General features: G+C 59.6%; 1 protein-coding gene across 1 annotated transcript in view; it reads right to left on the reverse strand.

The window, feature by feature from the left end:
• The window catches only part of SLC44A3 (solute carrier family 44 member 3), a 48,348-nt gene that overhangs the window by 5,447 nt on the left and 15,963 nt on the right, over positions 1-26,938 (reverse strand). Inside the window, exons 10-13 of the mRNA XM_037153055.2 lie at positions 24,789-24,975; positions 19,415-19,580; positions 13,763-13,919; positions 10,486-10,572 (exon numbers count right to left, since the gene is read on the reverse strand). Coding sequence (XP_037008950.2) covers positions 10,486-10,572; positions 13,763-13,919; positions 19,415-19,580; positions 24,789-24,975 — 597 coding nt within the window. The remainder of the gene's footprint in view (positions 1-10,485; positions 10,573-13,762; positions 13,920-19,414; positions 19,581-24,788; positions 24,976-26,938) is intronic.

Consider the following 26,938-nt stretch of genomic DNA (forward strand, 5'->3'; position numbering starts at 1 on the left):
TGGCTGTTAATGGAAAGCTGTCCCCAGCATGGGGACTTGAGTCCGGAGCAGAGAGCTGGAGGCTCACTTGCTCACCACTTAACGAGCATCTTCAGTTGTCCCTCGTCCTCAGAGCCCTGAGGGCTGGGAGCACGTGGGGGACACAGGGGCCAGGGAAGAACCGGAGACCAAGGTCAAGGTCATTTCTGCAGGTCCCCCTATGAATCAGAGCGTTTTCCCCTCTTTTTCCTTCTAACCTTCTGGACACCTGTTCATTTCCATTAGAATGAGTGCTATTGACAGGTGAGGAAGTTCCAGCAGACACAGGCCGGGGAGCCAGACAGTCTCCGGGTTCAGACGCCAGCCCGAGGGGCAGATGCACAAGCTTCTCAGCCGCAGCCTCCTCCTGTGCAGATCGGCTGCAGCTCACCCCCCCCCCCACATACACACACCCCCACACGGGGGCTCCAGCCCAGTACCCAGACCGGGGAGGCTGGTCATCCAGGGTGGGCCCCTCCCCCGCCCTCACCAAACCTGACCTCGCCCACACCCGGGAAACAGAGGCAGGTCTGCCCACGCCGGAAGGGGAGGGGCAGGGCCAGGGCCAGCCGGGCTTGCTCTCCCCACCACCCCCAGGCCGACCTCTCCCTTGGCTCTGTCGCCAGCCCCCAGCCCCACCCCCAAACTGAGGCTCTCAGGGGCTTCCCTGACCCACCCTGGGGGCGCCAGTTCCCAGACGTCCTGTCCCAGACCAGGGCCCAGCGACCGATTCAACACCACTCCTCCCGCAGTAAACGGGTTTTGCTCCTTGGTTACAGGGATTAAAGGATAAAATAGCACTTTCTCTGCCTTTATTGACTCCCCAGATCCCGGCCCATAACCACTTATCTTCCATTACTGTGGGTGTGGTGCCCACGGAAAAGGATGTTCAAATGGCTCTGATGGGAAGTCACGCGCGTGTCCTGCCCCAAGGACAGCAGACAGACCTAGAGCTCTCGTCTGGACGGACAGTGGGTGTGGGGGCAGCACACGGAGGCAGGGCCCGGACCCAACGTCCCCGCAGCTCTGGTGGCAGCTCACTCGCACCTCTTCTGAGGGGAGCTGCTGGCCCGTCAGGCCGCTGGGGGGGCGGGGGGGGCTGCACAGATGTCACCCCCAGAGCACCTGACGTGCCAGGCCACCTGCAGACCCCGACACGGGAAGGATGACACGGAGGAGCAGCTGACGTGTTCTGCTGCTTGTGAAAATTATTCAGGAGATCCTGAGAGCTAACCTTTTTTAAAGTTAATTTTGCTTATTATTTTTAGAGACAGGGGAAAGGAAGGAGAAAGAAAGGGAGAGAAACATCGATGTGAGAGAGGAGCATCCATCGACTGCCTCTCACACGGCCCACCTGGGGACCCAACTCGAAACCCAGGCACGTGCCCGGATGAGGGATCGAACCTGCGACCTTTCAGTTTGAGGGATGACACGCAACCCACGAGCCACGCTGGTCATCGGGGCTGAGGGCTGACCTCTAAGCACAGAACAGAAGAGGCCCTGCTATGCACATACAGGCCATTTCTTCACGACCGGACATGACTCGATCTGCGGGTTTTCTGTCCTGAAACCGAACCAGGAAACACAAGACAGACACGAGAAAGGACTCCCGACCCGACCTCGGCAGCACCCGTGGGTCCCCTTCTCATTCCTGGCCAGGAGACAAGACCCCCCTGGCACTGAGGGTCCAGTTCCCAGACTCACGGACTGTCCCGGGGTCTGTCCCAGAGGCTGGGGAGGGCGGCCCTGTGGGGCTGTCAGGACACGGCAGCAGTGACCCGTGAGCCGGCAGGAAGGGGACAGCAACGGGGACCAGTGCGCCGGCAGGGGATGGGGGGCCAATGCCAACAAGCACTTCTCCGAAGTGACATGTAGCTGGTCCCCGAGGCCGCTGTCCCACACAGGAAATGGGGGGCGGGGCAGAGGGAGCAGCAGGAGGCAGAGAGGTCAGACTGGGGCCGGCAGAGACGTGCAGTGGAGACGTGTCTCAGGAGCCACGAGGGGACCTCAGGGGGCAGGACAGGAAGCACCAGGCTGGAGCGCCGGTCAGCCCAGGACTCCTCCCCGCTGCCCCGTGCGGCTCAGGGCTGACCTCCCTCACCAGCGTCCTCTGTGGGGCTGCCAGAGCCCGGCCTCTCGCTGGGCTCATCCCCGGGGCCAACTGAGGCCCCCACAGTTAGACACTGGCCCTGCCTGAGTCACACAGGGTGGCTGTGTGACCGTCCATGTCCTGAGCACGCTGGCCCATCGGCAGCCAGAAGTGGGGCCAGAAAAAATGAGGTCTGGAGGGGTGAGGGGGGTCTTAGGCACTCTGGTCCCCTCCCACCCCCTTCCAGAGATACTCAGACAGACCCCACGGTCACTTCCTGAGTGGTGTCTGTGGACCAGATCTTGCCTTCGGAAGGCAGGTGTGCAGCTTCCGTATGTAACTGACAGTCATCAGCTACAGTGGGCAGCGTTCGGTGGGCCCTTCCCAAATCCCTGAGGGCGTCGCCCCTTCCACCCTCTCCCCGACCCCAGCTGCCCAAGGAGGTCTCCGAGGCTCAAAGGCCAGGTGGCCGCCCCCACTGTGCACCCTCACACCCCAGGGAGCACTGCCCACCAGAGCTGGCCCCGTGGCTCACCCAGGCCCGTCTGTGAGAAGACATTTACTAGAGTCTGTACTTTGCTTTTCTTTCCAAAAATTCAACACCAGAGGTGCCCTCAGGAGACAGGTCATTAAAAAGCAGCCAGGAGGACTGAGCAGGAGGCCGGGCTTCAAAGACATTGCCTCCGGAGGCTGGGCGGCGGCCCCCACCACTGAGGTCCCCTGGCAGGGCCCGCGATGTCCCCACGGCACCTCTAGAGAAAGAAGGGACGCTCCCATTCCTCGCCACAATTCAGCCACGCCATCGCTGTTCCCACTTCAGAGAAACTTCGAGTTACTGAAGAAGAGCGTAAGAGGTTTGGGAGTCCTTTCGGGGATGGGATGGCTGGGCTGCGGCTGTAATGGACGTGGAGAGTTGCCCAAGGGCGTTAATCACAGCTCAGACATGCAGAACGGTTTTGCTCCTAAGTCCAGCCTGAAGCCGGCACACTCCGGCCAGTGTCCCTCTCGGCCCGGCGGCCACCCATCCCCCCTGTGCAGTGAAGGGCCCCTTCTGTGGGTGGAGGAACTGTGAGCCTCGGGCCCTGCTGACTCTTCAGGAAGGTAAACAGAGTCCCCCTCTGCAGAGGAAGGCCGGCCTCTGCCAGAAACCACGCTGTGAACAGCCAGCTTCGTTTCTGAAAGGCTTCCTGACGAAGGAGGGCCGAGTTATTGACTCAGAACGGGAACTTCTGCAACACACCCGAGAAGCCGGACAAGGAACAGAGTGCGGACTTTCACAGTCTGCTCCGCACGGCAGGGGCCGAGGTGGAGCCCGAGCTGGACCTGCGGGCCCTGCACGCTGTCTCTGTGTTTCTACTGCAAACACAGCCTGGGAGGAGGTGCACAGCCTCGGGCCTTGCACGCAGGGCCCCGCAGCACCGGGCAGGGCAGTTCAGGAGTTCACTGGCCACCAGCTGCCCACCCCAGTGTGGCGGCAGGCGAGTGAGGACAGCTCTCGGCCCCTGCGGGGTGGGGACGGGGTAGGTGGCAGGGAGGGGCCCAGGCTGGGACCAGCTGGGAGGCAGGCACACAGGGGTGCCGGTCTGGTTGCTGTGTTTGCATTTACATTTTGCTTTTTTCTTAGAACAATGGCTTTATTATTTTCATGCTCATTATTTAAAAAGCCAGGTACCATAGGAAGAGACTAAGGAGACAGCAGGGAAGTCACCGGGGGCCTTGTCCTCAGGAGCCGCTGGCACACCTGGGCCTCGGCAGCAGCCACAGACCGGGGTGGGGCGGGGGCGGCGAGCTCGTTCTAACCACGCAGCCTGGTGCTTCAAATCGGAGGTTTGACTTCAACGACAGAAAGAAAACCAAGAGACGCGGCAGGAGTCATCAGGCTCACGTGCCCCACGGGTGACAGTGATGACAATAAAGGAGCAGGAAAGAGGAGGCACAGTCGCCACAGTGCTCGGCCCGTAAGGAGCCGCGTGGTGTCCTCCGGAACTGTGCCCCGCGGAGGGTGCGGCTGCCCCCAGGAGGGTTTGCGTGCTGGCCGAGGGCTCTTCCCCCGCAGGGAGGTGACCACTGTTCACAAACACCGCCCACCTCCCGGGAGGGGCGTCAGGGTCCAGGCTGAGACAGCAGCGGCTGCTCGCTGGGTCCAGTCCCAGTAGGAGGCGAAGGCCACGGGGAGGCGGGTCCGGGCCCCACCCTGCTGCGGTCTGACACCCAGGACAGGCCCATGGCAGGTGGCGGCGGGCTGCCGAGCGGCGGCAGGACCTCGAGGACGCGCCGGTCCCCCCCAGACAGCCTGGGGCCTCTGACGAACAGGCGCCTCGATTCCTTTCTATCTAAAGCTGGGGCACAGCAGCTGGGCTGGGGGATCAGCCCCGTCTATAAATGGGCCGCGATGCAAACCATCCCAACGACACACATGTGCGCTTCTTCCTCAGACACGCGCGTGCAGAGGCAACTCTCCGCTCTAGCCATCAGCTGGCTGGCCCAGAATAGCCCCAAAGCAGCTGGGGGAAGGGGTGTGTGGGCTGAGGGGGGCATGGGGCAGGGAATGGAACCACTGCTGCCCCCGAGAGGTGGACTGAATGACGCCGGCAACAAGGCTGCCTTCTACGGCTTGTCTGTCACTGAAGGAACCGTGCCCTCCTCAGACCTGTCCCGTGTCCCCACACTTGCGCTGCGGAAGCTGCACACAGTCATGACTCGGCCCCTCGGGTGCACAGGTGTCCCTGGGGGGCACGGGGAAGGGGGGCCGCTGGAGACCTGCCAGCTGGCTCGGGATGAACCAAAACCGGACAGGGAAAAGTCACCAAGCGCCTCTGCTCTTGATGTGCCGCACAGAGGGGCGGGGGAGGCCCTGGGCTGTGGGAGCCGGGCCTGCCACAGAGGCTGAGAGGACAGAGACTGGCATTATGCGCAGTGACACCGTGCGCGCTGCCAGTGGGGGCTGGGCTCGGGAGGGGAGGGCTATGTGCACTGTCCAAGGAGCAGCAAGTCTTCCCGGGCACTGCACGCAGCCAGACTCCTGGGGCCTTTCTGGCCAGGCCATTTGTGAGTCAGGAAGGCGGGAAGCTGGGGCATTTCCGACCAAGTGCCAGGAGCAGTGATCCACTTCGACTTGCATCTGACATCCAGATGGCTGTCAGGTCCCCAGGGCTGCACTCGGGTCCACCCGAGTCCTCTCTTCCCGCCCCCGAGCCCCGGGCTGCTCTGGGAGTCTCGCTCGCTGCAGGCCCACGGCCCCCAGCAGAACAGGGACAAGGGAGCCACAGACCAGGCGCTGACCTCACCCGGCTCTCACCCCGGTTTTATGCACTGGCACATCTCACAGTGAGGGGGTATCACTGTCAGGGGACACAGGGGGACGGTGCCCCTCTGCTCACTCACGGTCTCAGTCCCCTCACCAAGATCCTGGGGGTTTGACGTCAGAGTAACCCAGAACCTTGCTGATCTCTGCGGCCCCAGGGTCCGTCCTCACCGTGGCTAAGAAGTACACGGCGTGGGAAGATGACCCTGTCACGCAGAACGCGATGGGGAGACACACAGCTGCGGTTCTCGGTTCTGCCCACATCCCACCCACGGTGAGTCTCCACTGCCGGCAGCAGGGCGGCACCCACACGCCCCAGGCCCATAAGAAGGGTCAGAATCCCGCACTAAGGACGGCGGTCATTTAGGCGGACCCCTCACTCTGCAGAAACTCTGCAAGGTGGGAGGACTCACCCCAGTTCCTGGAAGGGGGCAGAGGTCACACCCCACGGGGAGACACGCCACCTGGGCCTGCCCCGGCTCCCTCCTGCCCCGGCTCCCAAGGCTTCGGGGGGAGCAGAGGGCTGGAGAGGGATGGGGGTGCTCGGTGTGATAAAAAAATACATAGCACAATGACTTCGACAACGGCCCGATGACCAACAGACCTGAAATGCTAGTAAGACGAGGCAGCCGCACTTAGCGGCGCAGCCGACCCGAGCGACGCCTGCCAGCGCAGCGCCAGCAGCCAAGTGGCCGCCCCAGGTGGCAAAACCGGCAGCTCTGCAGGGTTGCCAGGCAACGCCATGGCAGCCAGAGGTCCTCACACAGTCACGAGCCCGTGTCCTCAGGAAACCAAGCAAAACGCCAGTTAGCGTTCCTCAATAACACGTCTCAGTGCGCGCCACTGACACTCTGCACTGTCCTGCGGGGGAAGAGCCTCAGGTGGGCGTGGGAAGGAAGGAAGGAAGGAAGGGCCCCGGGAGGGTCCACCTCTCTTTGGAGGCCCAGGGAAGCGTCCTGGGCCCGCCAGTGTGTCCTCCGTGGACGGGAAGCATTTGCACAAGGCTGCCGCACGAGAGCAGGGAAGAAGTGGGCAGAGGCGGCTGTTCCTGTGCATGGGTCCGCTCGCAGGGGCCCCCAGGCCACAGGTCTGCCAGGCTCCTGGAAACGAGGGGTGGGAGGGGGCGCCGCTGATCTCCCTGCCCCGGCTCTGACGCTGAATCGCCTGCAGGGGAGGCAGCCCACCCCCACAAACCTTTCCAGGACCTACACTCCTACCGTGTCCCCACACCTTTCCTGTCCCTCCTTCCAAAACCCCGCCTGGCAGGAGCCTGCTCCGCCACCAGCACACCGCCTCTGGGGCCCCTGGCTTGGACGGGGGATGGAGAAGCCCAGCCCAGGCGGTGGGCACAGGCTCAGGTCCCAGAGCCACACAGACAGGAATTGGGGGCCTTGCTGCACCTCTGCTCGCTGTGCGCCCACTTGAAGCCTCAGCTTGCTCGCCTCTGAACAGGCGACGTGCGCTCCAAGGGCTGCGCTGAATCCTGGCGACGGCTGTCGGGCAGGGCAAGGGCACGGCATTCCACCCGTGTCAAAGGAAGCGCGGAGCCCAGCAGCAGCTGCTGCCATCCGGTCACTTCCAGGACTCTCCATGCCCAGGTCTGCCAGGCCCGACGCCTCCTACGAAACCTCCCCTAACTGCCAAGTCCAAGTACCTCCTCGCTTACCCAGACGCCTTCGCCGACCGTCTGCAGCCTCGCTCCGGCGCTTACACACACGCATCTCTGCACTGCCATGCGTGCTGTCATCGCACAGTCTCAGGCAACTGTCCCCTCTCCCCCAACTGGCCCAGCAGCTCCTCCAAGGCCTGGCTTTGCTCTGTGTTCACCAGTTCACCACGGTCCCCTCCCCCATCATGCCTGAGTTCAGATGTCTGAATGTAGCACAAGTGAATAAACGCATGTGCCAGGCGTACACACAGTTTTGTTCAGGCACAACCGTACCTGGTACTGGTGATGCAGACAGGCCAGTAACGAGAAGCAACACGGGGCTGCCCCTCACCCTCCATGAGTGAGTTACTGCCTGGCCTTAGCCTGGGCGTCCACAGACTCAGCCAGTGCCACCTGCCGCCGCCCAGGACCAGGGGACACGGGCTGGGCGCTCAGACGGCGCTGCCGAAACACAACCAGCTCCCAGACGCCAAGTCAGGGGGAGTGTCTGGGTTCTGGGGGTGGCGGGTGGACCCCGCTCTCTGCCCGCGCTGCCTGGCTTCTGCCGCACGGAACTCAGAGAACCACATGAGCCTCGGCTCGTTTCTGTCTGGTTTCTAGAGGCATCTTCCCTGAGCGACGCATTCCAGTGCCGTGAAATGTTTCAAAGGCCACATTCCTTGCCTCCCTTTTGGCCCTCTTTCTTTTGTCCACTGCCAAGTGAGGTCAACCTAGTGCTGACCACCATCATACAAGAGCTGTCTGTACCAGTCAACGGGTCTCTGTGTCATTCTGCTTCCCAGCAGTTCAGTTCCACCAGACATGCTCTCTCCCCGCCGATATTCACATCAATCCTTTCCCTCCTTTTCCACTCTCCCTCCTTCACTTTCTCAGTCACTCAAGTCCCGGCCCTCCCTGTCAGGCCCACGTCAGCTGCAGGAGCATTCCCAAGTTTTAAAGACGCTCTGACAGCTGGTTTGGGCTGTAGACCCTGATAAGGAATATTCCTGCCAAGAAGGACTCCTTGTGGTTAATTGGGCCCAAATCCATAACCAGAGTCTAGCAACCATTGTCTGCAGAGGCCTGGCAGGCAGGATGCATTTCAGGGAAAAGCTGCAGACTGAGCAGGCAGCCTCCCACACTGTGCTCCTGCTGCCTGAGCCCAACCTTAGCAGGGAGTTCCTGGAATCCTATTTCAACCAATGGGCTGAGACCTGCCCCAACCAATCAGAGCTGCACAGATATATTCTCATTTGCATCTTTACTCACCAACTTGGCTCCATCTACCAATCAGGAGGCCCAAATCTGACAAGTACAACTTGAACCAGTCAAACTGTATAAATTTGGATCCTTCATTTGCATAAAAATGGACCAGTCAGAGATTAGGGCAAATACTTTATATAAGCCCACCTTCTGTTTGTAGGGAGAGCACTTTGGTTTCTTCTGGAGGCCAGGTTTCCCCAGTTTGCATTGGGTTGGTGGCAGTGACATTTTTGTTGACAAGGTCAAGGTACCATGCACCAGCACCATGGTCAGAATCCAAAGGACCAATCCCCATTAGCAACACTGACCCACTGCCAGCTGGGTCAAGGCTGGCTGAGCCTTTCTGTGATTCAGGGACAACCACTCCCACTGTCCTTCTGTTACAAGGACTCCTTGCCTTTTACAAAGGCAACTGTAGTGTGGGCAATGCTAAGCTACCTACAGTCTTGGATGCCTTTTGAACCCCCAAGGGGATTCAATACAGGGTAATAAATGAAAGAATGCTGAAAGTATGTCCCTCAGGACAACAAGGCAGAGAAAATGGACACAAACGGGGTATGAGATGGTGGTTTTCCAAGTGTGTTGGCAGCAGAGTCCTGTCCTCAAAGGACACTTTTGGTGGAAGTCACTGGTCAACTGGACAAAGGAGGGGCTGTTTTGGCGGGGCGGCGGGCTGGGTGTCCGGGCCCACCTGCCCCCCGCCCCCGCCCGTTTCTCCGCCCGCCATCCACAGGGAGTCACCAGGCTTCCACAGGGCAGTTTGAAGACTCAGCTCGAAAGGAGGACACAGAAGGAACCTCAGTTCACGCCCTCCACAGAGTGGGGCTGGCCACACAACGTGAGGGCCCCTCGGGAATGCATGGCAACGTCTCTGTCTACTCACGTCCTGCTGCTTTTCCCTTCCCAGGCTGCCCCCGCGTTCCTCAGCCTTGGTTCCAGGCAGAAACGTGTATCATCACAGTCGTGAGTTGCTGTGATGGGTCTCCGAGCCACTGGAACAAGCTGCCATCTGCCTACATGCTCACGGCACTCACCGGGGGGGCGGGGAGCGGGAGGCGGCCCGTCCTGCACGCCCCCCATGGCAGGCCCGGCCGCACCCACCCTCCCGAGTGGAAACTACTACACACACTCCAAACGCACTCCGAGGCTCTTCGGAAGGGCTGTCCCATGGCAAGGCCCCGCTCTCCCAGAACAATGAGCAGCACCCTCCATTGCACTCAGGGGGCCCTACGCGGGCGGGCTGGCCGGGCTGGCCGGGCTGGCCCCTGACCTCCGCCAGCGTCCCTCTGAGGGAGCAGCATTTCCCACGTGAGACTCCCGCCCACAGGCGTCTGAGTCACGCAGCAGCCGCTCGCCTACGGAAACACTGCTGTGTGCGAATCGGCCTGCGGGCTGCCAAGGTCTCCTGTGTGACCTGCAGAGACCTGACACACATCTCCACTTCCATCAGTGTGAGAGACTCCGGGGAGGGAAAAAAACCTGAAATTCCGACAATGCCAGTGGGCGATTTTTCAAGGAATGTTTCTAGCTTGAAAGGAGAAGGCCATGAAATGTGTAGAAATCAGGGGGGCACCGCTTCCTGTTCCAGAAACATTCCGGTTCCCGCAGAAGACACCGGAGCTGAGCGCAGGTGACAGGCCGCAGCCGTCACGCCAGGCTTTCCGCAGCCTCTGCCCTTCTACTTCTGAGAAGAGAAACTCGCTTCTCTCCTCGCTGGGGGAGCAGCTGCTCCAGCCCACACCTAGCAGACTGCCTGCCTCCCCTGGGCAGAGCGGAGAAGAACCTTCGCATTTGTTAAATGGTCGGAAAAAAGCATCCTAAGGTTTCTTGACACACGAAAATTGCATGGAATTCGAATGTCAGCATCTGTCAATCAAGTGTTCCTACAGCACAAGCAGGCCGGGCCACTCCCACTGCCTGTGGCCACGCCCACTGCCTGTGGTCACTCCCACTGCTGGTGACCACGCCCACTGTCAGTGGCCACTCTCATGACCTGGCCAAGGTGAGCAGTGGGGCCCAAGACTGTGGCCCATAGCCTAATTTTGACACAACTCTGCCGTTTCCAGAAAAAAGTTGCTGATACTGACCTAAGAGCCAGAGCCCCGCCCCCCTCCGCCCCCAGCACCCGCAGGTCCCAGTGTGTGTCGCGTAGGGAGGACGTACCTGGCTGAGAGGGCGCAGGCATCTGTCCAGACAGCAGAGACAGCAGGAGCAGCACCTGAACACGCACCTGGACCAGGCACTCGGCTGCTGGGGCAGGTGCAGAGCCAAAGGGACAGAGTCAGGATCAGGCGGGAAGGCAGGCGAGTGGCAGGTGCCGCAACACCCCGCTTCTACCTGGAGATCACACACCTGGGGCCACGCCGCGGCACTTCTCACGCGGCGCGGGCGAAGTTCGGGCGCTGTGCACGGCCCCGGCTTATTACTCTTACTGTTACTACCAACGACCAAGTTTCCCTCTCCTGGGCTTACCCATTGCCACTGCTGTTGACCTCAGTTGTTGACCCCAAAGGAAGCGGAATGGGTTGGTTGGTCCATTTTTACTAGCAAAGGTAAAAACTAGGACCTCTGGTTCCATTAAAAGAAAAATAAAAAACAACCCTCTCTTCCTTCGTCCCCCCTCTGGTGTCTTCGATCATAAACTTTGCTCTTTCAAACCAGCTTATCGTCATGACAAATTCACATCCCAAAGATGATAAAACAAAGGACACTTTGTAGATGTTCGTTATGTGCTCAGATTAGAAAGAATCAAGTTTATGTTTTTTGGAAAGGAATCCGATGATGAGATTTTCAGGGCTGAATTTCAAGGGATAAATTAGCCCTTTGAAATATAACTTGGACTAGTGTTTAACTCAAGAGTGAATGATTTAAAGGAACCTTAGGGACGAGGGGACTGACTGCATCCGACCCACGGCCCAGAGTTTGAGAAGAAAATGCCTATAAACAATCCTGAAATAGTCCCCTCTGAGAAACCAGGAATAGCCCAGCCTTATATGGACATCTACTCATCCAGACGTTAATTCAGCTGCACGAAGCTTGACCTGGATGCTTGTCAGCCTGGCTGGGGTTGCGAGTGAGCCATCTGCCGCGTGAAGGACCACGCAGGGGCAGCGTGAAACCATTCAACTGTAGGCACACTGCCGGCTGCCAGGCTGCTGAGCAAGGCTGCTGCCTCCTGCCTGACAAAGGACACATTTCTCCAGCAGTGACATCACTGGAAGGGACTGGGGGTGGTGGGGGTGGGCGGGGATGATCCATAACCTTTTAGACCAACTGCTGACCTCTCTTCCAGGTTCATGGAAGGCGGCGCCCACAGTAGGGTGCTCAGGGGGGACGGCAAGTCCCCTACTGCTCCTTAGTTCACAATGATCACACATCACACACAGACCAGGCCTCGTTGTGATGTGCCTTTTCAGCACGTGAACTGTTTGGAGCCCAAGGCAATCGAGATTCTGCAGGCTCACAAGAAGTTCCCTCTCCCTTAGAGAATTTAAATCCAGGTCTTGCCCCTTATGAGAGTGACCACCGGAAACAACATTGCTGATTGATCTGCTGGGCAGGACAAAGTGCTGATTATTGAGCATCTGTTCTTCTTCTGGTTCTGCAACAGCTTCCTGCCCTCCTCAGCTGCAGGTGCCTCGGCTCATCCTTAGCTCAGAGCATGGTGTGTCCCCCAACTTCCTGTTCTGCCTCTGAACCGGCTCGTGTGCTTGGGGTTCCCACACACACCTAATTAAATGTAGTCATTTTCTCAGGCTGGTGTGGCTCAGTGGATTGTGCTCAGGCCTGCGAACCAAAAGGCCACTGGTTTGATTCCCAGTCAGGACACATGCCTGTGTTGCAGGCCAGGTCCCCAGTAGAAGGCGCAGGAGAGGCAGCCACATGTTGATACTTCTCTCCCTTTTTCCTTGCCTTCCCCCCTCTCTAAAAATAAATAAAATCTTTTAAAAAGTGAGTCATTTTCTCTTGTTAATCTGTCTCATTTAATTATTGAGACAGTAAAGTCAGCCAGTAAAGTTTCTTCCTCTATATATATGAAAATAAAAAACATATGAATACATATGAATATATGAGTATAAATATATGGTTGTATATGAATGTAAATATGTCAATATATAAATGAGTGTGCATATGAATATATGTGAACACACACATATATATGCACGTATATTGCGTTCAACTCCCTCTCCAAGTTTCCTAAAATTGAAGGATTCATTTCAAAATGCAGGAACCAGAGTAGCTAGATTTCACCTGGACGTGGAAATGCCTCTTCAAGTCACCAAAATGTATGTATTTTTTATCCCTTGAAATTCAGCTCTGAAAGGGATATGTTTAGACTAATTTATTCCTTGAAACTCAGCCCTGAAAGTTTCACTATAGATTTCCAAACAAGTTAAATTGAATTCTTTCTTCATGTGGGCACATAAATGGCACTTACAAAGCACCATTTCCATAGAAACACAAGAAGCGCTCTCTGGCGGGGTCAGGGGAGGTGGAGGGCGGGCAGGGACCACTGGGTTGCATGCATTTCAAGATAAGAAAGCTGGATAACTTTATGTGGAATTCAATCAACTGTTCCTGCCTGGTACACTAATCTCAAGTTTTGATTATGGACTTAAAAATGTCAACAATTCAGATGTCTACTTAAAAGAACAAATAAGAACAACTCTGAAGTGTAACCAGGAATCCACGTGTAAAATTTCTCCAGCTTACTGAGAACGCCCACCAGGCCCCAAGGTGGAGTCGGGTTGGTGAAACTCTGACCGGAGCCCCTGGGGCAGAGGCAGAGGCGGGGGCGGGGGGACAGCGGAGCTGGGGGCAGCCCCGCCCTCCCCCGTTTGCTGGCAGAAATACCATGAGAACAGCTGTTTTCCTGGGGCTCTTGTTCCTGCTGGCATTCACAACCCACTGTGCGAGGAAATCAAAGCCAGGGAGGGAAAAACCCAGGCACAAAGGCCTACAGTTTTCTGTCTTCTGAGCTGAGATTTGGGTCATCCTGCCCATTTCTCTCTCTCTCTCTCTCTCACTCTCTCACACACACACACACACACACACTCACTCACCAGTAACTCCCCAAGGCACACTCCAGGAAACACAAAAGGCAGGGGATATATTAGCACAAACAAATATTATCTTGTGGTGTATTTTTCTCCTTTAAAAGAAAAAGCCTCTAATTCTCCAGGAAAACTGGTTTAAATTTCCTCTGACCAAGCCCTCCGGTTTGTTCAGCATTTAAATGAGCAGGAACCCACCTCCCTCAGAAGGGCCCCGCCCAGCCCCACCCCCTTCCCCACGTGGGTGGAAAGTCCAGCACAGGGAACCACAAACACTTGGCTGGGAGTGAGTGGGGTGGGGGAGGGGGGCGGCCTCCCGGAATGGCCACCGTCCCAGGTCACATTCCTGCTGCAAACCCCGAGGTGTGGGCTGAGGGCCACCTCACCTGGTCTTGCAGAGCGCTGGACAGGCACAGGACGAAGGCTCTGGGGACCCGAGCCAGGGGGATCAGAACGGAGCCTTTCACGGCTGTCCCTAGGTGGTGGCAGAGGAGGGTGGTGAGGGACGAAAGGACTGGGCGGTCGGGAGGGTCGTTTTCATTTCTGGGAAGAGGGAGAGAAAACACGGCTGAGAACGGGACAGCACATTCTGGTCACATCAGCCAGGGCACTGACAACATGTGGCAGTGACGTGGAAAGCACAGCAGGACGGTGCCACATGCCTCGGCTGCGGAGGTAAAACTCGTCCCTTCCGGTGGCACTCGGGGCTGCACACAGAGGCCCCGATGGCTCAGGTAAACCAGGTTCCCTCCTGATGACACCGACCTCCCCCACCAGCCCTTCAAGGTGCCTACTCATCTCGTCTTCTCTTTCAGAAGTTTACTTCTATAACCATCTGCGAGGTGTAAACCCCACACGGGGAGGCCACCTGCCCCGGCTGGGTCACTGCAGTCACTCCCAGATCACAGGAGCAGGACGGGGCCTGGGAGGCGACAGTGAGCTGGCCTGGGCCACCCAGGCCGCCTGGGCGCTGGGACGGGAGCTCGCCTTGGGCTCAGCTGGAGCCTCCTGAAACCCAGATGACCCCTCCTGCACGAAGGTCGCGTCCTGTGAGTCATTTACAGGACTTGCCGGGACACAGCTCCCAAGAATGCAAACCCTGGTTTCACAAGCAGGGAGACCAGTGAGAAAGAAAGAGCTGGCCTTCTCCGCCCACCCCCAAACCTGAGGGTCAGACAGAGGAGAGCGCCGGCCCAGGCACGCTCCCTGACCCTCCGGACGACTTTCTTGGAGGCCGGTTCCAGGACATGAGGCCTTTCCCAGAAGCGGCCTCTCGGGCTCCAAGTGGAGCTTGGTTCCTTCCCAGCGGGTGACTCTGCAGCAGGGTCGGGTTGCTCATGGGTAAGCTTTCGACAAGGCCTCCATTTGACAGGAGAAAGAAATGCAGCCAGGAAGGTTTCCAGAGTTGGCGGGGGCCCTGTTTTGCTGTTAATCACCCGGGAGAGAGAGGAGAGCGTGCAAGAGGGTGGCGGCGAGTGCCGGGGCCGGACTCGGTCCACGTGTGTCCCCGGGGGAGCTGTGCCGAGCAGGCCACACTCTGATCCGATCATCTGGCAGCGCGGACAGGCCAGGAAAATCTGACACATCTTCTCTTCTCTTTTTTTGTAAAGGAAGAATGTTTACTTTTCCATCGAGGAGCCTGTGGGCCTTTGAACGCCTTGTGGTGCCCAGGAGGGGGTCTGCTTCCCAGCCGGCGGGGACCCGGGCGGTTCACAGGCCTCTGTGCACGGCGCCCTGGCCCGTCCCCTGGCGCTGACGTTCGGGGTCAGGCACGAGCCTTCTGAGGCTTCACTAGGACGGCAGGAACCACTGTCCCAACTGCCACTGTTGGTAACACGCCTCCACAGAGACTCCAGGGTCCCAGGAGCAGGGTGGGCTCTGGCTGGCTCTAGCCCAGGGCTCCCTGTGGCCAGCTTGAGCGATTTCAGATGCTGCGCTGTCAGGGCATGAGAGAGACCACTGAACAAGGGGGCCCTTCGGCCCTGGCGGGTGCAACGCAGGGCACTGAGCACCAGACTGGGAACTGAAAGGTCGCTGGTTCAGTTCCCAGGCAGGGCACACGCCTGGGATGCAGGCCAGGTCCCCGGTTGGGGGTCATGGGAGAGGCAACCTATGTGTCTCTCACACAACGATGTTTCTCCTCCCTCCCCCTCTCTGGAAGTAAACAAAATCTTTTTTAAAATAAGAAAAAGAGGGCCCTGTAAACCCAGGCCAGCTCACAGATTCACTCAACACCCGCCCTGAAAAGGAACTGGGGTGCCTTTGAAGTCCCCGCTTTCTCTTCTTAGACCCCTTTCCATACCCCAGCCGCCCTCCCACACTGGGTCTGCACACGGGGTCTGTCTCCCTCACAACCTGCAAAACCTGCCTCCAGGAAGCGGACCTGACTGTCCCCGGGAGGCTCAACGGAACACCGGGACGTGACCCTAACTCAACCACCTAAACGGACCTCTGGTCTCACCGTATTCTGAGAACCGACTTCCGGGAAGGCGGCGCAGTGATCGCACTCGGGGACTCGGCCATAAGCCTGTGCAAGGACCAGGCCTGTCTCCTGAGTGCTGCGTGCGGGACCCCTTCCAACCCTGCTGCGGGTGGTGGCTGGAAGGAAGTCGGGGCGGAGACGGCAGGAGACGGCAGGTGACGTCAGGAGACGCCCCAGGAGCCCAGCGTTCTCCTCCTCTAAACCTGCGGCCACCCCGAGTGCTCCGTGAGAGGCAGCCAGGGCGCTGGGACTCGGCACCCAGTCACTTCCCTGGGCTATGGGTTTTGGTCCCACCCATGAGAGTCCTGGGACACCGTGGGTTCCTGGCACTTAAGTGTCCCTCGGACAACACAGCAGAAGACAAGCCATGGTCGCCAGGGTCTTAGTGGCGAGTTTTAGCTCCGGTGAGGTCCGGCCTGGTGCTGAGGACTCCTTGAACGACTTGGGAAATGACCTCTGTGCAGAGGTGAAGCACTGGGGGGGGGGGGTCCCTGAAGACACCGCGTCCTTTCCTGACACTTCTTCCAGCAAAAGCACTGCCGTGTGGGCGTGGCTTGGGAGGGCTTCGAGGAAGGCGTGGTTCCTCTGCCCGACCCTGCAGAAAGTGGGGGCCGTCTTCATTCTGAACGGGACCCTCCAGCTGTCCTCGGCCACCCTCGCGGGAAGGACACCCAGCTGTCTCCCACCACGGGCTCAGCTGCGAACGCTCCTCTTCGGAGAATCCAGAGCGGACAGAAACCACACTTTCCCCACGTGAGCGACGCAGGCCTGCCTCCAGCCTCCCTTCTCTGAGTGGAAGGTCTCCAGTCCCCTCTTCCCATCACGTCCTCAGCCACCTCGCCTCGGCGCTCAGTCGACACCTCATTAAGCAAATGTCATAAAAGGGAAGGCCTACAGGTGGCCCAGACCCGGGGGCCTGACGGTCTTTGGCTCTCTGTGCTCCAATGAATGCGGGCGATGGTGGCCACTGGCTGCCTTTAATCCTCAGTTTGTGTGCAGGCGACGACGCGAGATTATTTTTAACATTTTATTGCTTGTGCTGTTAGAGTGGCCCTATCTCTCCCCCTGGGCCCCGCCCTCAGGCCCGTCCCCGATGATGAGGGACGTTGAGCGCCCGTTCATGCATTTGTCGGCCACCTGGTGCCCTCTTCGTAAGGACGTCCTAATGCTCTGCCCGTGTTATGATCAGGTTGTTCTTTCCAGTTCTATGAGTTTCGTGTATTTTGCACACTAACCCCTCGTCGGGTATCTGATTTGCAAATACTCCCCCCGTTCCGTAGGCTGCCTTCCCGCCTGCGGCTCCTCCCGCTCAGCGGCTTTTCCGTTGGACACGGGCCCACTTCCTAGTTTCTGTGTTTGCTGCCTGTGCACCTGGTGTCTCACTCGAGACAGAGTCCAATGTCAAGGAGCCTTCCCCTTGCGCTTTCTTCTAGGAATTTTGCAGTGTCCGTTCTGACGTTTGCATCTTTAGCCCATTTCTAAGGAACTCTCGTGAGTGGGTGAGAGAGGACTGCAGGCTCACTCCTCAGCACGCGGTCCCCGGTGCTCCCGCCATCGTCCACTGCAGGGACCCGCCCTCCCCACTGACTGCTCCCGGCTCCCATGTCAAGCACTAGTTGGCCGCAGAGGCAAAGGTCAATTCATCTGTGGGTATTTTTATGCCAACACCCCAGTGTTTTGACTACGCCACGTTTGTGATGGAGTTTGATATCAGAAAGAAGTGATCCCTCCAGTTTTGTTCTTCCTCAGGATTGCCTTCCCCTATTCGGGGTTCTTTTGTGGCTCCGTTTTAGGATTGTTTTTTCAACAGTCCTCCAAATTTTAGGACTGTTTTTTCTACTTCTCTGAAAAATGCCATCAGAATTTTGACGGGGTCGCATCGCCTCTAGGGATGGTGTTGGGCAGTACACACAGCTTAACAACATTCCTTCTTTCGATCCAGGAACACGGGCGTCTTTCCACGTGGTCTGTGTCAGTTTCAGTGACTGTCATCAAAGTCTTGTGGTTTTCGGTGTGTAAGTCTTACACCTCCCCAGTTAAACTTATTCCTGAGTATTTTATTGTTCTGGATGCTACTGTGAGTGGGACTGTTTGCCTTTTTCTTGCAGCTGTTTCCTTGTTAGTGCACAGAAAACGCTACGCTTTTCTGGGTGAGCATTTCACGTCCTGCACCTGTACCTAACGCACCAACTGGTTCTGTCAGTTTGGGGCGGAGTCTCTAGAGTTTTCTAGACATAAGATCATACCTGCAGTACATAAATAACCGAGCCAAGTAGTAGTGAATTCCTGTTACATTTCCTTTTCTAGATGACTTCCGGGTTTTCCTGAAGTTAATACGTGCTTTACATTTTTTATCTGCTTGGTGGTCCACGGCTGCAGCCAAGTGAACATCTTTGCTCGCGTTCAGGCACACCCGGCATTCTGTCAGCTTCTCTCCTCCTTGGAGACACCCGCCGGACTCGGACTATGTGTTCTCTCCATGGCCGCACGCTGCCCTCCGGGGAAGCCCTCCTCCTCTTCCCTGGCCCAAGGCCATTCCCAAACCCCCCGCCGTCCTGCCTGGCTCACTCCCTCATTGCAACACAGGACGTTCTTCCTAGGAAGCGGCGTGGGAGGGAAGCCCTTTGACACGTCCATGCCCGAACATGACTTTATTCCCCTTTGACCGGCGCTGTGGGCGGATCGGGAACTCCAGGCCGAAACCCCCTCTCCGAGGTCTGGACAGCCTCGCCCCACAGCCGTCCCGGTGCCGGGCTACAGCTGAACGTCACCCCCCCGCCCCACTCCGGGTCTGCATCCTCGGCCTGTTGGCTGTTTCTTTTCCCATCCAGAAGCTTCCAGGATCTTACCCGACTCCAGCTCTCCACACCCCCTGTGTTTCTGGGACTCGTACCAGTTGGACCTCGGCTCTCCATTTACGCTCTGACTGTTCACTCTTTCTTTCCTATTTTCCATCTCTTTGCTATTTTTTCTCCATCTTGTTAGAAAAGGTCTCCTCATTTTCCACAGGACAGAATCGGGCTCCCAGAAGTCGCGGAGGTGGGTCCACACGGACCAGGACTGTTCTGCAGTGTGAGGTCAGTGGGGCCTTCCTGTCCGGCCTCTCCCCCTTCTCAGAGGACAATCACTGCCCTGTTAGGCTTCCTTCTGAATTTTCTTTCTTCACATAAAGAGCTCAGGCCCCGGCCAGGTGGCTCAGCGAGTTGGAGCTTCATCTTATATACCAAAGGTTGAGGGTTCGACTCCCGGTCTGGGCATATACAGGAGATAACTGCGCTCACTCTCTCTCTCTCCCCTTTTCTCCCTCCACACCTTCTGTCTCTAAAATCAATAAATATCCCCGGGACAGGATAAAAGAGAAGTAAAGACAGTGGAACTGTGGCAGTTTCGGGGACGCCAGCCACTTCTTTTCACCACCAAATAAACGTCCGGACAGATTTTTAGCTCCATGTGGCTCCCGCCAACACCACCCGAGGGGTCGCGCCAGGACCCCAGCCTTCCTCCCGAGACGCACAACACGAACCAGATGGCAGGAGTAGCAACGGGCTGAACCTACCTGTTGAAATAACAGGCCACCACTGCCCCCGCCACGGTCATCTGCTGGCACGAGAGGATGAACTCGCTGGTCCAGACGAGGCCCAGCAGGTGGTACCCCCACAGGCGCCGAACGCCCGGGAGTGGCGTGTACTCCACCCGGCCGCTTCCGGTGACCCGGGCCGCTCCTGGAGTGCGAAACACACACACGCCTCATACCCACGTCCGCCCAGGAACGGACAGTGTCCGACGGTGTCCGACGGGCCGCCCTCCTCAGGCCCAGCCTTTGGGTCTGCGGCACACGGACGCCCGTGCCCGGTGAAGCACCACTGTCATTGAAGACCTCCACAGCCAACACTAGAAGCCGTCCACGCTGCGGATGTGTGAGTGCTCCACACGCAGCAACCACAGGGACGGACTGGCAAGCCAGGCGCAAGGCGTGTGACGTGTATGTTGACACTCCCCCCACCTGGTGGGTGTGAGGACTGGGGCTCGGAAGAGTCAGGAAGCTTCTGTGGCGCCTCCCCACTCCCAGGAGCAGCAGGAGATTGGAGAGGGGGGCCTGCAGGACCCTAAAACCCATGGGTTCCCACCGCACCTTGTGACACAGTCACACGGCTGTGAGGACCACGTCACAGAAAACACGGCCCTTCTAAAGGAGACAAGGACCTTCCTTTTGTCTAAGGGATTCATTCCAGGTTTCATCTCGAGAACAAAGTCTCCTGTTGTGTTTTAAATGTCTGCCTCACAGTCACCTTTCCCCACCCGGGGAGCCTGGTCGAGCGCCCTGGCCTCCCGGAGTCTGGGCCCCCTCATCCCGGACACCCATTCCCTGGGGCAGGTTGAGGGAGACTCCCCGGTCGGTGACCACTACAGGGCCCCAGGAGCATCACCCCCAACTGACAACAGTGTTATCGTCGTATTTCAGGAGCACGACGCCGGGTCAGACCGAGGCCTGCCAGGCGACCCTGCAACACCCCCCCACTGGTGTGGATGTCCTCAGCTTTGCTCGATGCCTCCTAAAAATCCCCGGACTTGGCCCCACAGTTTGATTCTACATCCTCTGCAGTTGTTGGATCCAAAGCCCGGCTCCGCACTCTGTGGGACTTCCAGAAGTCCTCCGCTCCGGAAGTCCTCCGCTCCGCATTTTAAATAAACCCCAGGACGGGGACGGGCCCTCTGGTCCTCGGTGAGGCCTACTGCCCAGGGCATTAAAAAATGGCTCCGTTTCCCGTTGTGGCTGGAGGCTGCTTTCAGGTCCACAGTCCCAGCGTCCTTGACATTCACAGCAGCATCTGCACGAAGGAAGCAGAGACAAGGCGGCGGCGGCCTCGGGGCAGACGGGCTCCGGCTGCACTGTCTCCATTCCCGCTCCGGGCGCCGCCAACAAGAGCTGCATTGTGAGGAAGAGCAGGCAGCCTGCGTGCAGGGGCACGCTGACATTTACGGACACTGGGCTCTTTCCGGCGTGGAGTGCACCCCTGTCTCGGGTACGGCCCTGACCAGTGCTGCTGCTGTTCAAGAGCGGACGAGTTTTGGGAGAGTATCCCCGGTCCCTAGAACAAAGGCTGATGGGCAGGGCCAGGGAGTCGGGCCGGCGAACCTCCGCCCAGCAGCACGCTGGTGCCAGGGACGGACCCCGGTGGCACAGGCGTGTGACACCACACTGGGCTTTCCTGGACTGGGAGGGAGAAAAGGGGGTCGCCCTGCGCTGCCTGTGATAAGCCCACCCATTCTTGGCTCCGCATGCGCATGGCAGCAGTGGCAAAGGTGCGAAGCCCAGGCCCACACAGGCCTCCAGGCCCCGGCCCCCACGTCACTGCGGGCTGGCCACCCGTCTTCGAGCACCCACGACAGCTGCCCCTCTTTATTGCTCCGCTTCGTTGCAGGCTGGTGTGCAGACTCCGCTTTACTCAGCCTTTCCCAACCCTGTACCAGCTGCCATTCTTGCGTGGTCCTTCTTTGTGGGGGGCGGGGACGATCCTGTGCATTCGGGGGTGTTCGGCAGCGTCGGTGGCCTCTACCGACTCAATGCCAGGAGCATCCTTCCTCCACTCCTCCCGTCATGCCAACCCCAAATGTCTCTAGACATGGCCAACGCCACCTGGGGATGAGGTCCCTGAGAACCCCCGCTATGAGCAAACCTCTGCAGCCTCACCTGGGAAGTAACCGGTCGGGGGCCAGTTCCTGGGCAAGACTGCCCTCTCCTGGAGGGCCCCGGGAGAGGCTTTGTTACTAAGGTTTGTTACAATGTAGCTCCTGAGCAGTGTAGCCAACTTCCTGGGACCTGAGCTGCAGACAGAGGCCTGGATGCACAGGTCTCAGGACGGTAGTGGAAAGGACCCTGAACTTGGCTCCAGTCTCAGCTTGGACACACGTCAGAAGCCACCTGGGCCTCAGCTCTCTCACCACAAAGGTAGAGAGGGTTGACGGACAGGAAGAAGCCCTGGGCAGGGTCACCTGTCTGCACTGACCCCCGGGGCTGACCTTTCCACACCCCAGTTCATCATCACCAAGTTGCCTGGTCTCTCGGGGCTCCACCCAGGTTCTGCCTGCCACTCCCACAGCTGCGGAGAGGGTCCGAGTAGGAAGGCAGTCGGAACAGTGCGCACAGCACGGGGCCAGCCACGGTGGGCCTGCACGGAGCCAGGATTCCAGTGCTGAACCTCACGACTGCTTATGAAGCGTCTACCGCACGCTGGCATCATGCGGAACACGAGCTACTAGCGAGGAGGTGAAAACAGCAACACAACATCAGAAAGCAGATACCCGCCCAGTGACTCTCGGGAGCTCACAGGTCCCTGGCCTGTCCTGGGCCGGTTCCCATTGCTCCGCTGACCTCCGAGGCTTCCCACCCGCACCCCCCAGGGAAGGGCCTGCCTTGCTGTTTCTGAGAAAACGAAAACAATGAGGAACCGGGCTAGAGGCTACGCCCCCATCCGCTGCGAGCTCTCAGCGTGGGTCTTAATCTGATCCCCTCAGCACAATAAACCGTCCCTGACCCCGAAGCTCCCCCCCATCCTCTTTCTCAATGGCTTGAAGGCACCAGAAGCTCCCCCGCTTTCTTGCTTCAAGAGAACACTCCTCTCTCCGCACAATCACTTATTTATCTCACGTTCTTTCTAAAAACCTGCCCGGGACTCCCTCTCCTCCTCCAGCTTCCTGCCATTTCCCTGCTCCTTTTACTGCCAAATTCCTCACGACAATGCCCACTTTTTCCACTTCCCCTTCAGCGCACTGCCCACACTTCTCCGGAGCGGTTTGCTGTCATCTCCAAGCACCGAAATCCAGTGTCTGTCCCTCGAACTGACCCGACTCATCGGAGCTCCTGGCACCCCGGCCATCGCTCTCCGGCCCCGGGTCCAGGGCAGCCCACGCTGGCTTCCCACCCTGGGACTCCCTCCCCTCGGCCTTCGTCCCTCCTCCTCCTCCTCCTGTCTCCACGACCTTTTATCACTGCAGCGCCCATAGCCCAGCCCGTGGTCTCCTCTCTCCTCTCCACGCGTGTTCTAACATCACGGTTTTAGCGCTACCTACATGCCCCGAGTTCCCCCACGCACATCTCCGGGAAACCCAAACCCAAACGGCTCCCCACCTCCGGGACCTCCTCATGCGGCTGCTAGAACACGTCTTCAGGAACATGACCTGAAACCACCCCGTCTCCCCTCAAAGGCGTCCCTCAAAGCCTCGCCCCGCCTCAGTCCACAGCAACCCCTCCTCCGGTTCCCCGAAACCCTCAGGGGTGCCCCCAGCTCCTCTGTCACTGACACCCCTCAACAGATGTGTCAGGAACCCCTTCAAACCAGATGCAGGCTCAGACACATCCCCCCACCCACCTCCGTGACCCTGTTCTAAGCCCACCGCCCCCACCCCAGAGTCACTGCCATTCCTGTCAGAGTCCCCCACACCACCATTTTGCTGAGAAGTCTGCCGTGTCCCCACCTCCGATTAGAAGCCAAGTTCCTAGAAACGCCTGCAGGGCCCCGGGACCGGCCCCTCCTGACCCACACCACCCCACACCCCGCGCTGGGCCGACGGGCCCTCGCTGTGCGCCCAGCACCCAGAGTGCACCACCTTCCTCCCTGCCACCTTCCCGGGCGGCAGTCAGACCCGCTGGTCGGAGCCCCAGCGTCCACCCGGCCATGAGGCGGACACAGGGGTAGAGGCCACGGAACGAGGCCAAAGCGGTGGGGAGCGGTGCTGGCCTGGGGTCTCCTCTGTGGACCCCGTTTATGCGAGAGAGACATCGCCTCGGATTTTGTTTGAGCCACTGCTGTGAGTCTGTGTTCCAAACGCTGTCCTGATTAGTCCTGGGCCTGTTTGACCAGAGTTCCTTGCTGGATAATGACTGCAAGTTCAATAATTCGGGTTCAATAATGAAGTTCCCTTATGGCAGGCCTCCTGCAAGATTCTAGAGACCCCCGCCGGGAGAGCCTGCCCTGCGGCACCTTGGACGCCGGGGACACGGGTTCCTAGGTGGCCTGGCTCGTGGGGAGCCGGCTGACTGGCCGGAAGGGGCCAGCTGGCCCCCGAGGTGGGAGGGAGTGCAGCTTACAGAGTCCGAGCTTCACAGCGGGGTCTTCCACTTGTGACTAGGGCCCACAGGGGACAAAATGAGCTGGTCAGTCGCTGGGATGACGTCAGCCTCGTGGTTCCTAACCGCCGGGCGACAATCCCAGAGAGCAGCGCCCTCAAGTGCACTCACACCGGACGGCCACCGGGCCCCTCCCCGGAGGAGCTGGGGAAGGAGCACAGACCGACCACCTGGCCCCGCACCACGAGTCCCACGCCCACGGGGCGCAAAGGCGCCCACGCCGGAATCGCGCCCATGGCGCCTCCAAGCCCGGCGTGTGCCCCGCTGACACGTGTGACGGTGAGACTGTCTGGATGAAGGAAGCACGGGGGGACACGCAGCGGGGCTTGGGCTCCTTCTTCGGTTCGTGACGCTCTTTGAAGAGCGTGGCTCTGGAGCCTGGCTTTATAAACAGACACTTAGCCTCCCCTCGTGCCCAGGGCCCTGAACCCGGTGAGGGGGTGGGGGGCCCAGGCACCTTCGTGCGGAGGAAGCGCCTCCGAGGACCTACTGCTCCCGCCGCAGGCACTGTGCCCCCCGGGACGGGGGCTAAACCTGAGACCTCTGATTCGCTCCTCTCTACGGGCTGTTTTCACACTGCCATGTTCCCTACAGTTCTCAGTCTTTCCTGAACTTACTCTCTCCCAACACAAGGCCAGGCCCCCTTCAAGTCAGAAGAATAAAAATCTCCCGAGTCCCTGGGACCGAGCCCCGACGCCGCCGTGGGCCTCAGTCACCTCTCACTGCTCGGGAGGGGCGGCCGACCGAAGTTTGTGATGGGGAGGGCTTCCGTGCGCGACTCCGAGGGGACCTGCCGCCTCACCTGCGGTGCCCAGGCTCAGGAGCACGGCCACCCAGAGCGCCCAGAAGAGGAGCAGGCTGGCCACCGTCCCCAGCGGCTGCAGCAGCAGGAAAGGACAGCGGTCGATGGCCTTGTTGGTGACCTGCAGAAGCTCGACCGCCAGTGTCGTTCTCTTGCGCAGGACGAAAATCAGGGCGAGCAGAACGGCCTGGTGAGGGGGTGGGAGAGAGGTTCATGTCGGCTCTGCGACCGGACGGAGCACCGAGGGGACTTGAAACCAACCCCAGCGTTCACCCCAGGAAGACAGACCCCCCAAACGCAATCGGAGCCTCACCACGCGCTGGTCCCCAGGAGAGGCCCTGCCCTGTGACCGCGGACAGGACACCACCCGCCCCACAGGGGCCTACGGCCTGGCTGGAGCCACAGAAAAGGAGGCTCGGGTCCTGGGGTGGGGAACTGCCTTCCACCGTCCCACCCAGGTGGCCGAGAGGCCCTGGGGACATGCGAGGCCTGCAGAGGGCCTGACCCGCCTCCACCGCCTCGGTGCAGGCACATCACCGGTGCCGCCTCCCCCACACCCTGGGCCAGCACCTCCGGTCCCTCTCCCCCACCCCGGGGGGCTTCCAGGAGCGGCCCTGGCTCAGGGACCCGGCCCTGACGTCATTCTCCAGGGCCCTGAGCAGCAACCTGGGGCTCCTCACTCCCGCCTGGGCCGTGCCTGCCGCCCAGGGAAGCCGTGAATGCCGCTGGACTTTTGTTCTTCGCTGTGGCTGGTGGTTACACTGAACAGATTTCCACGCTCTTCCCAGGATGTCCCTTCGTCCCCAGAACGACTAGGGAGACAGGCACATGTCCCCACCCCAATGGCCTCGGTGGCAGACGAGGGTCTTCCTGGCATTCAGGCCACCAGGCAAGACCAGCAGGTCTCCGCTGGGCTCCCCCGCGTGGGAGGGCATCAGGGAGGACCAGCGAGGTGGGGCTCCCAGGGGAGCGAGCAGGGATGAGGGTCACGGCGGGTGAGCCTCCTGCTTCGGGTCCTCTCCTGCTGCTGTGGGGCGCCCCGTCTCCCCCTCATCTGGGACAGTGGCAGGGGGCGGGGGGAGGAAGGGAAGGAGGAGCCCTGCCCACCAGCAGGGTAGGGGTAGGGGTGGGGGGTGGGGCCCGACCGGGGAACGCAATCCCGCTCCCTGTCCTGCCTCCCCTGGAACAGGTGTAGGGGTTCAGGGCCGGTCACCCCAAGATGTGCCTCTGAACTACGACGACGGTTTTGAGCTAAAGGCAACTTCAGGCTCGGGCACCGCAGAAGTCTCCGCCCTCCCTGGAATCAGAGCCTTCTCCCCAGCAACGGGCGACCGGAGATGCCTCCGCCGTCCACGAGGCAGGAAACGCGTCCGCTTGCCAAAGCGCCTGCTCTCCGGTCCCCCTGCCCGGACCCCCGAGACCCCGGGGCACCTCGGCCCAGGGTTCCTCCCCCCACTGTGTCTCTGAACCCCTCCTGCCTGTGGGGTTGTGGCTCTCTCTTTATGTGGGGTTCCCACACTCAGGAGTCGCATTTGGTTATTCCCACTAACCTGTCACATCTATTTGATGATGGGACCAGTGAGAAGAACCTTGGGGGCAGAGGAAAGTGGAGGGGCCGGGAAAGCAGCCGTCCCTGGGTCTGGCCGCTCTCTTGCCCCACAGCCAGCCCAGCTGGGGGACACGTGCTGTCCGTGGGGCCTCTCACTGGATGTGCTGCCCGGTGTGGCTCTGTGCGCCCCAGCCCTCCAACAGCACCTGGCAGGGGCCCGCCGCCTCCCCCACAGGCCCGCTCACCGCCCCCGCAGCTCTCAGCATTTGCCTGTGTCCAGCGGGGGGGGGGGGGGGGGGCGGGTCAGGGAGGAGGAGGTGGCAGGTTCTCTGATCACAGGGTCCCTGTAGCCGGCCAGCAGGTGTGGGGACAAAGGGCTCTCTGTGCTTGGGGCAGCGAGAGCTGTCCCGCCCGGAGGGAGCCCAGCCTCCATCCTCACACACAGGGAAGAGCCCGCCCTCCGCCCTCCCTTCCCTCAAAACCTGCAGTGGCCACCCGATGGCCACTCGGGGCAGAGAGTGGTTCTACTGTGCTAGGGGACAAGGAAGGAGCACAGGTGACAGGTCAGCCTTGGAGAGGGGGCAGAAATGCTGTGCAAAGA

This window comes from Artibeus jamaicensis, unplaced genomic scaffold (genome assembly GCF_021234435.1).
Source record: "Artibeus jamaicensis isolate MK-2021 breed Jamaican fruit bat unplaced genomic scaffold, CSHL_Jam_final scaffold_1689, whole genome shotgun sequence".
Taxonomy (NCBI): Eukaryota; Metazoa; Chordata; class Mammalia; order Chiroptera; family Phyllostomidae; genus Artibeus; species Artibeus jamaicensis.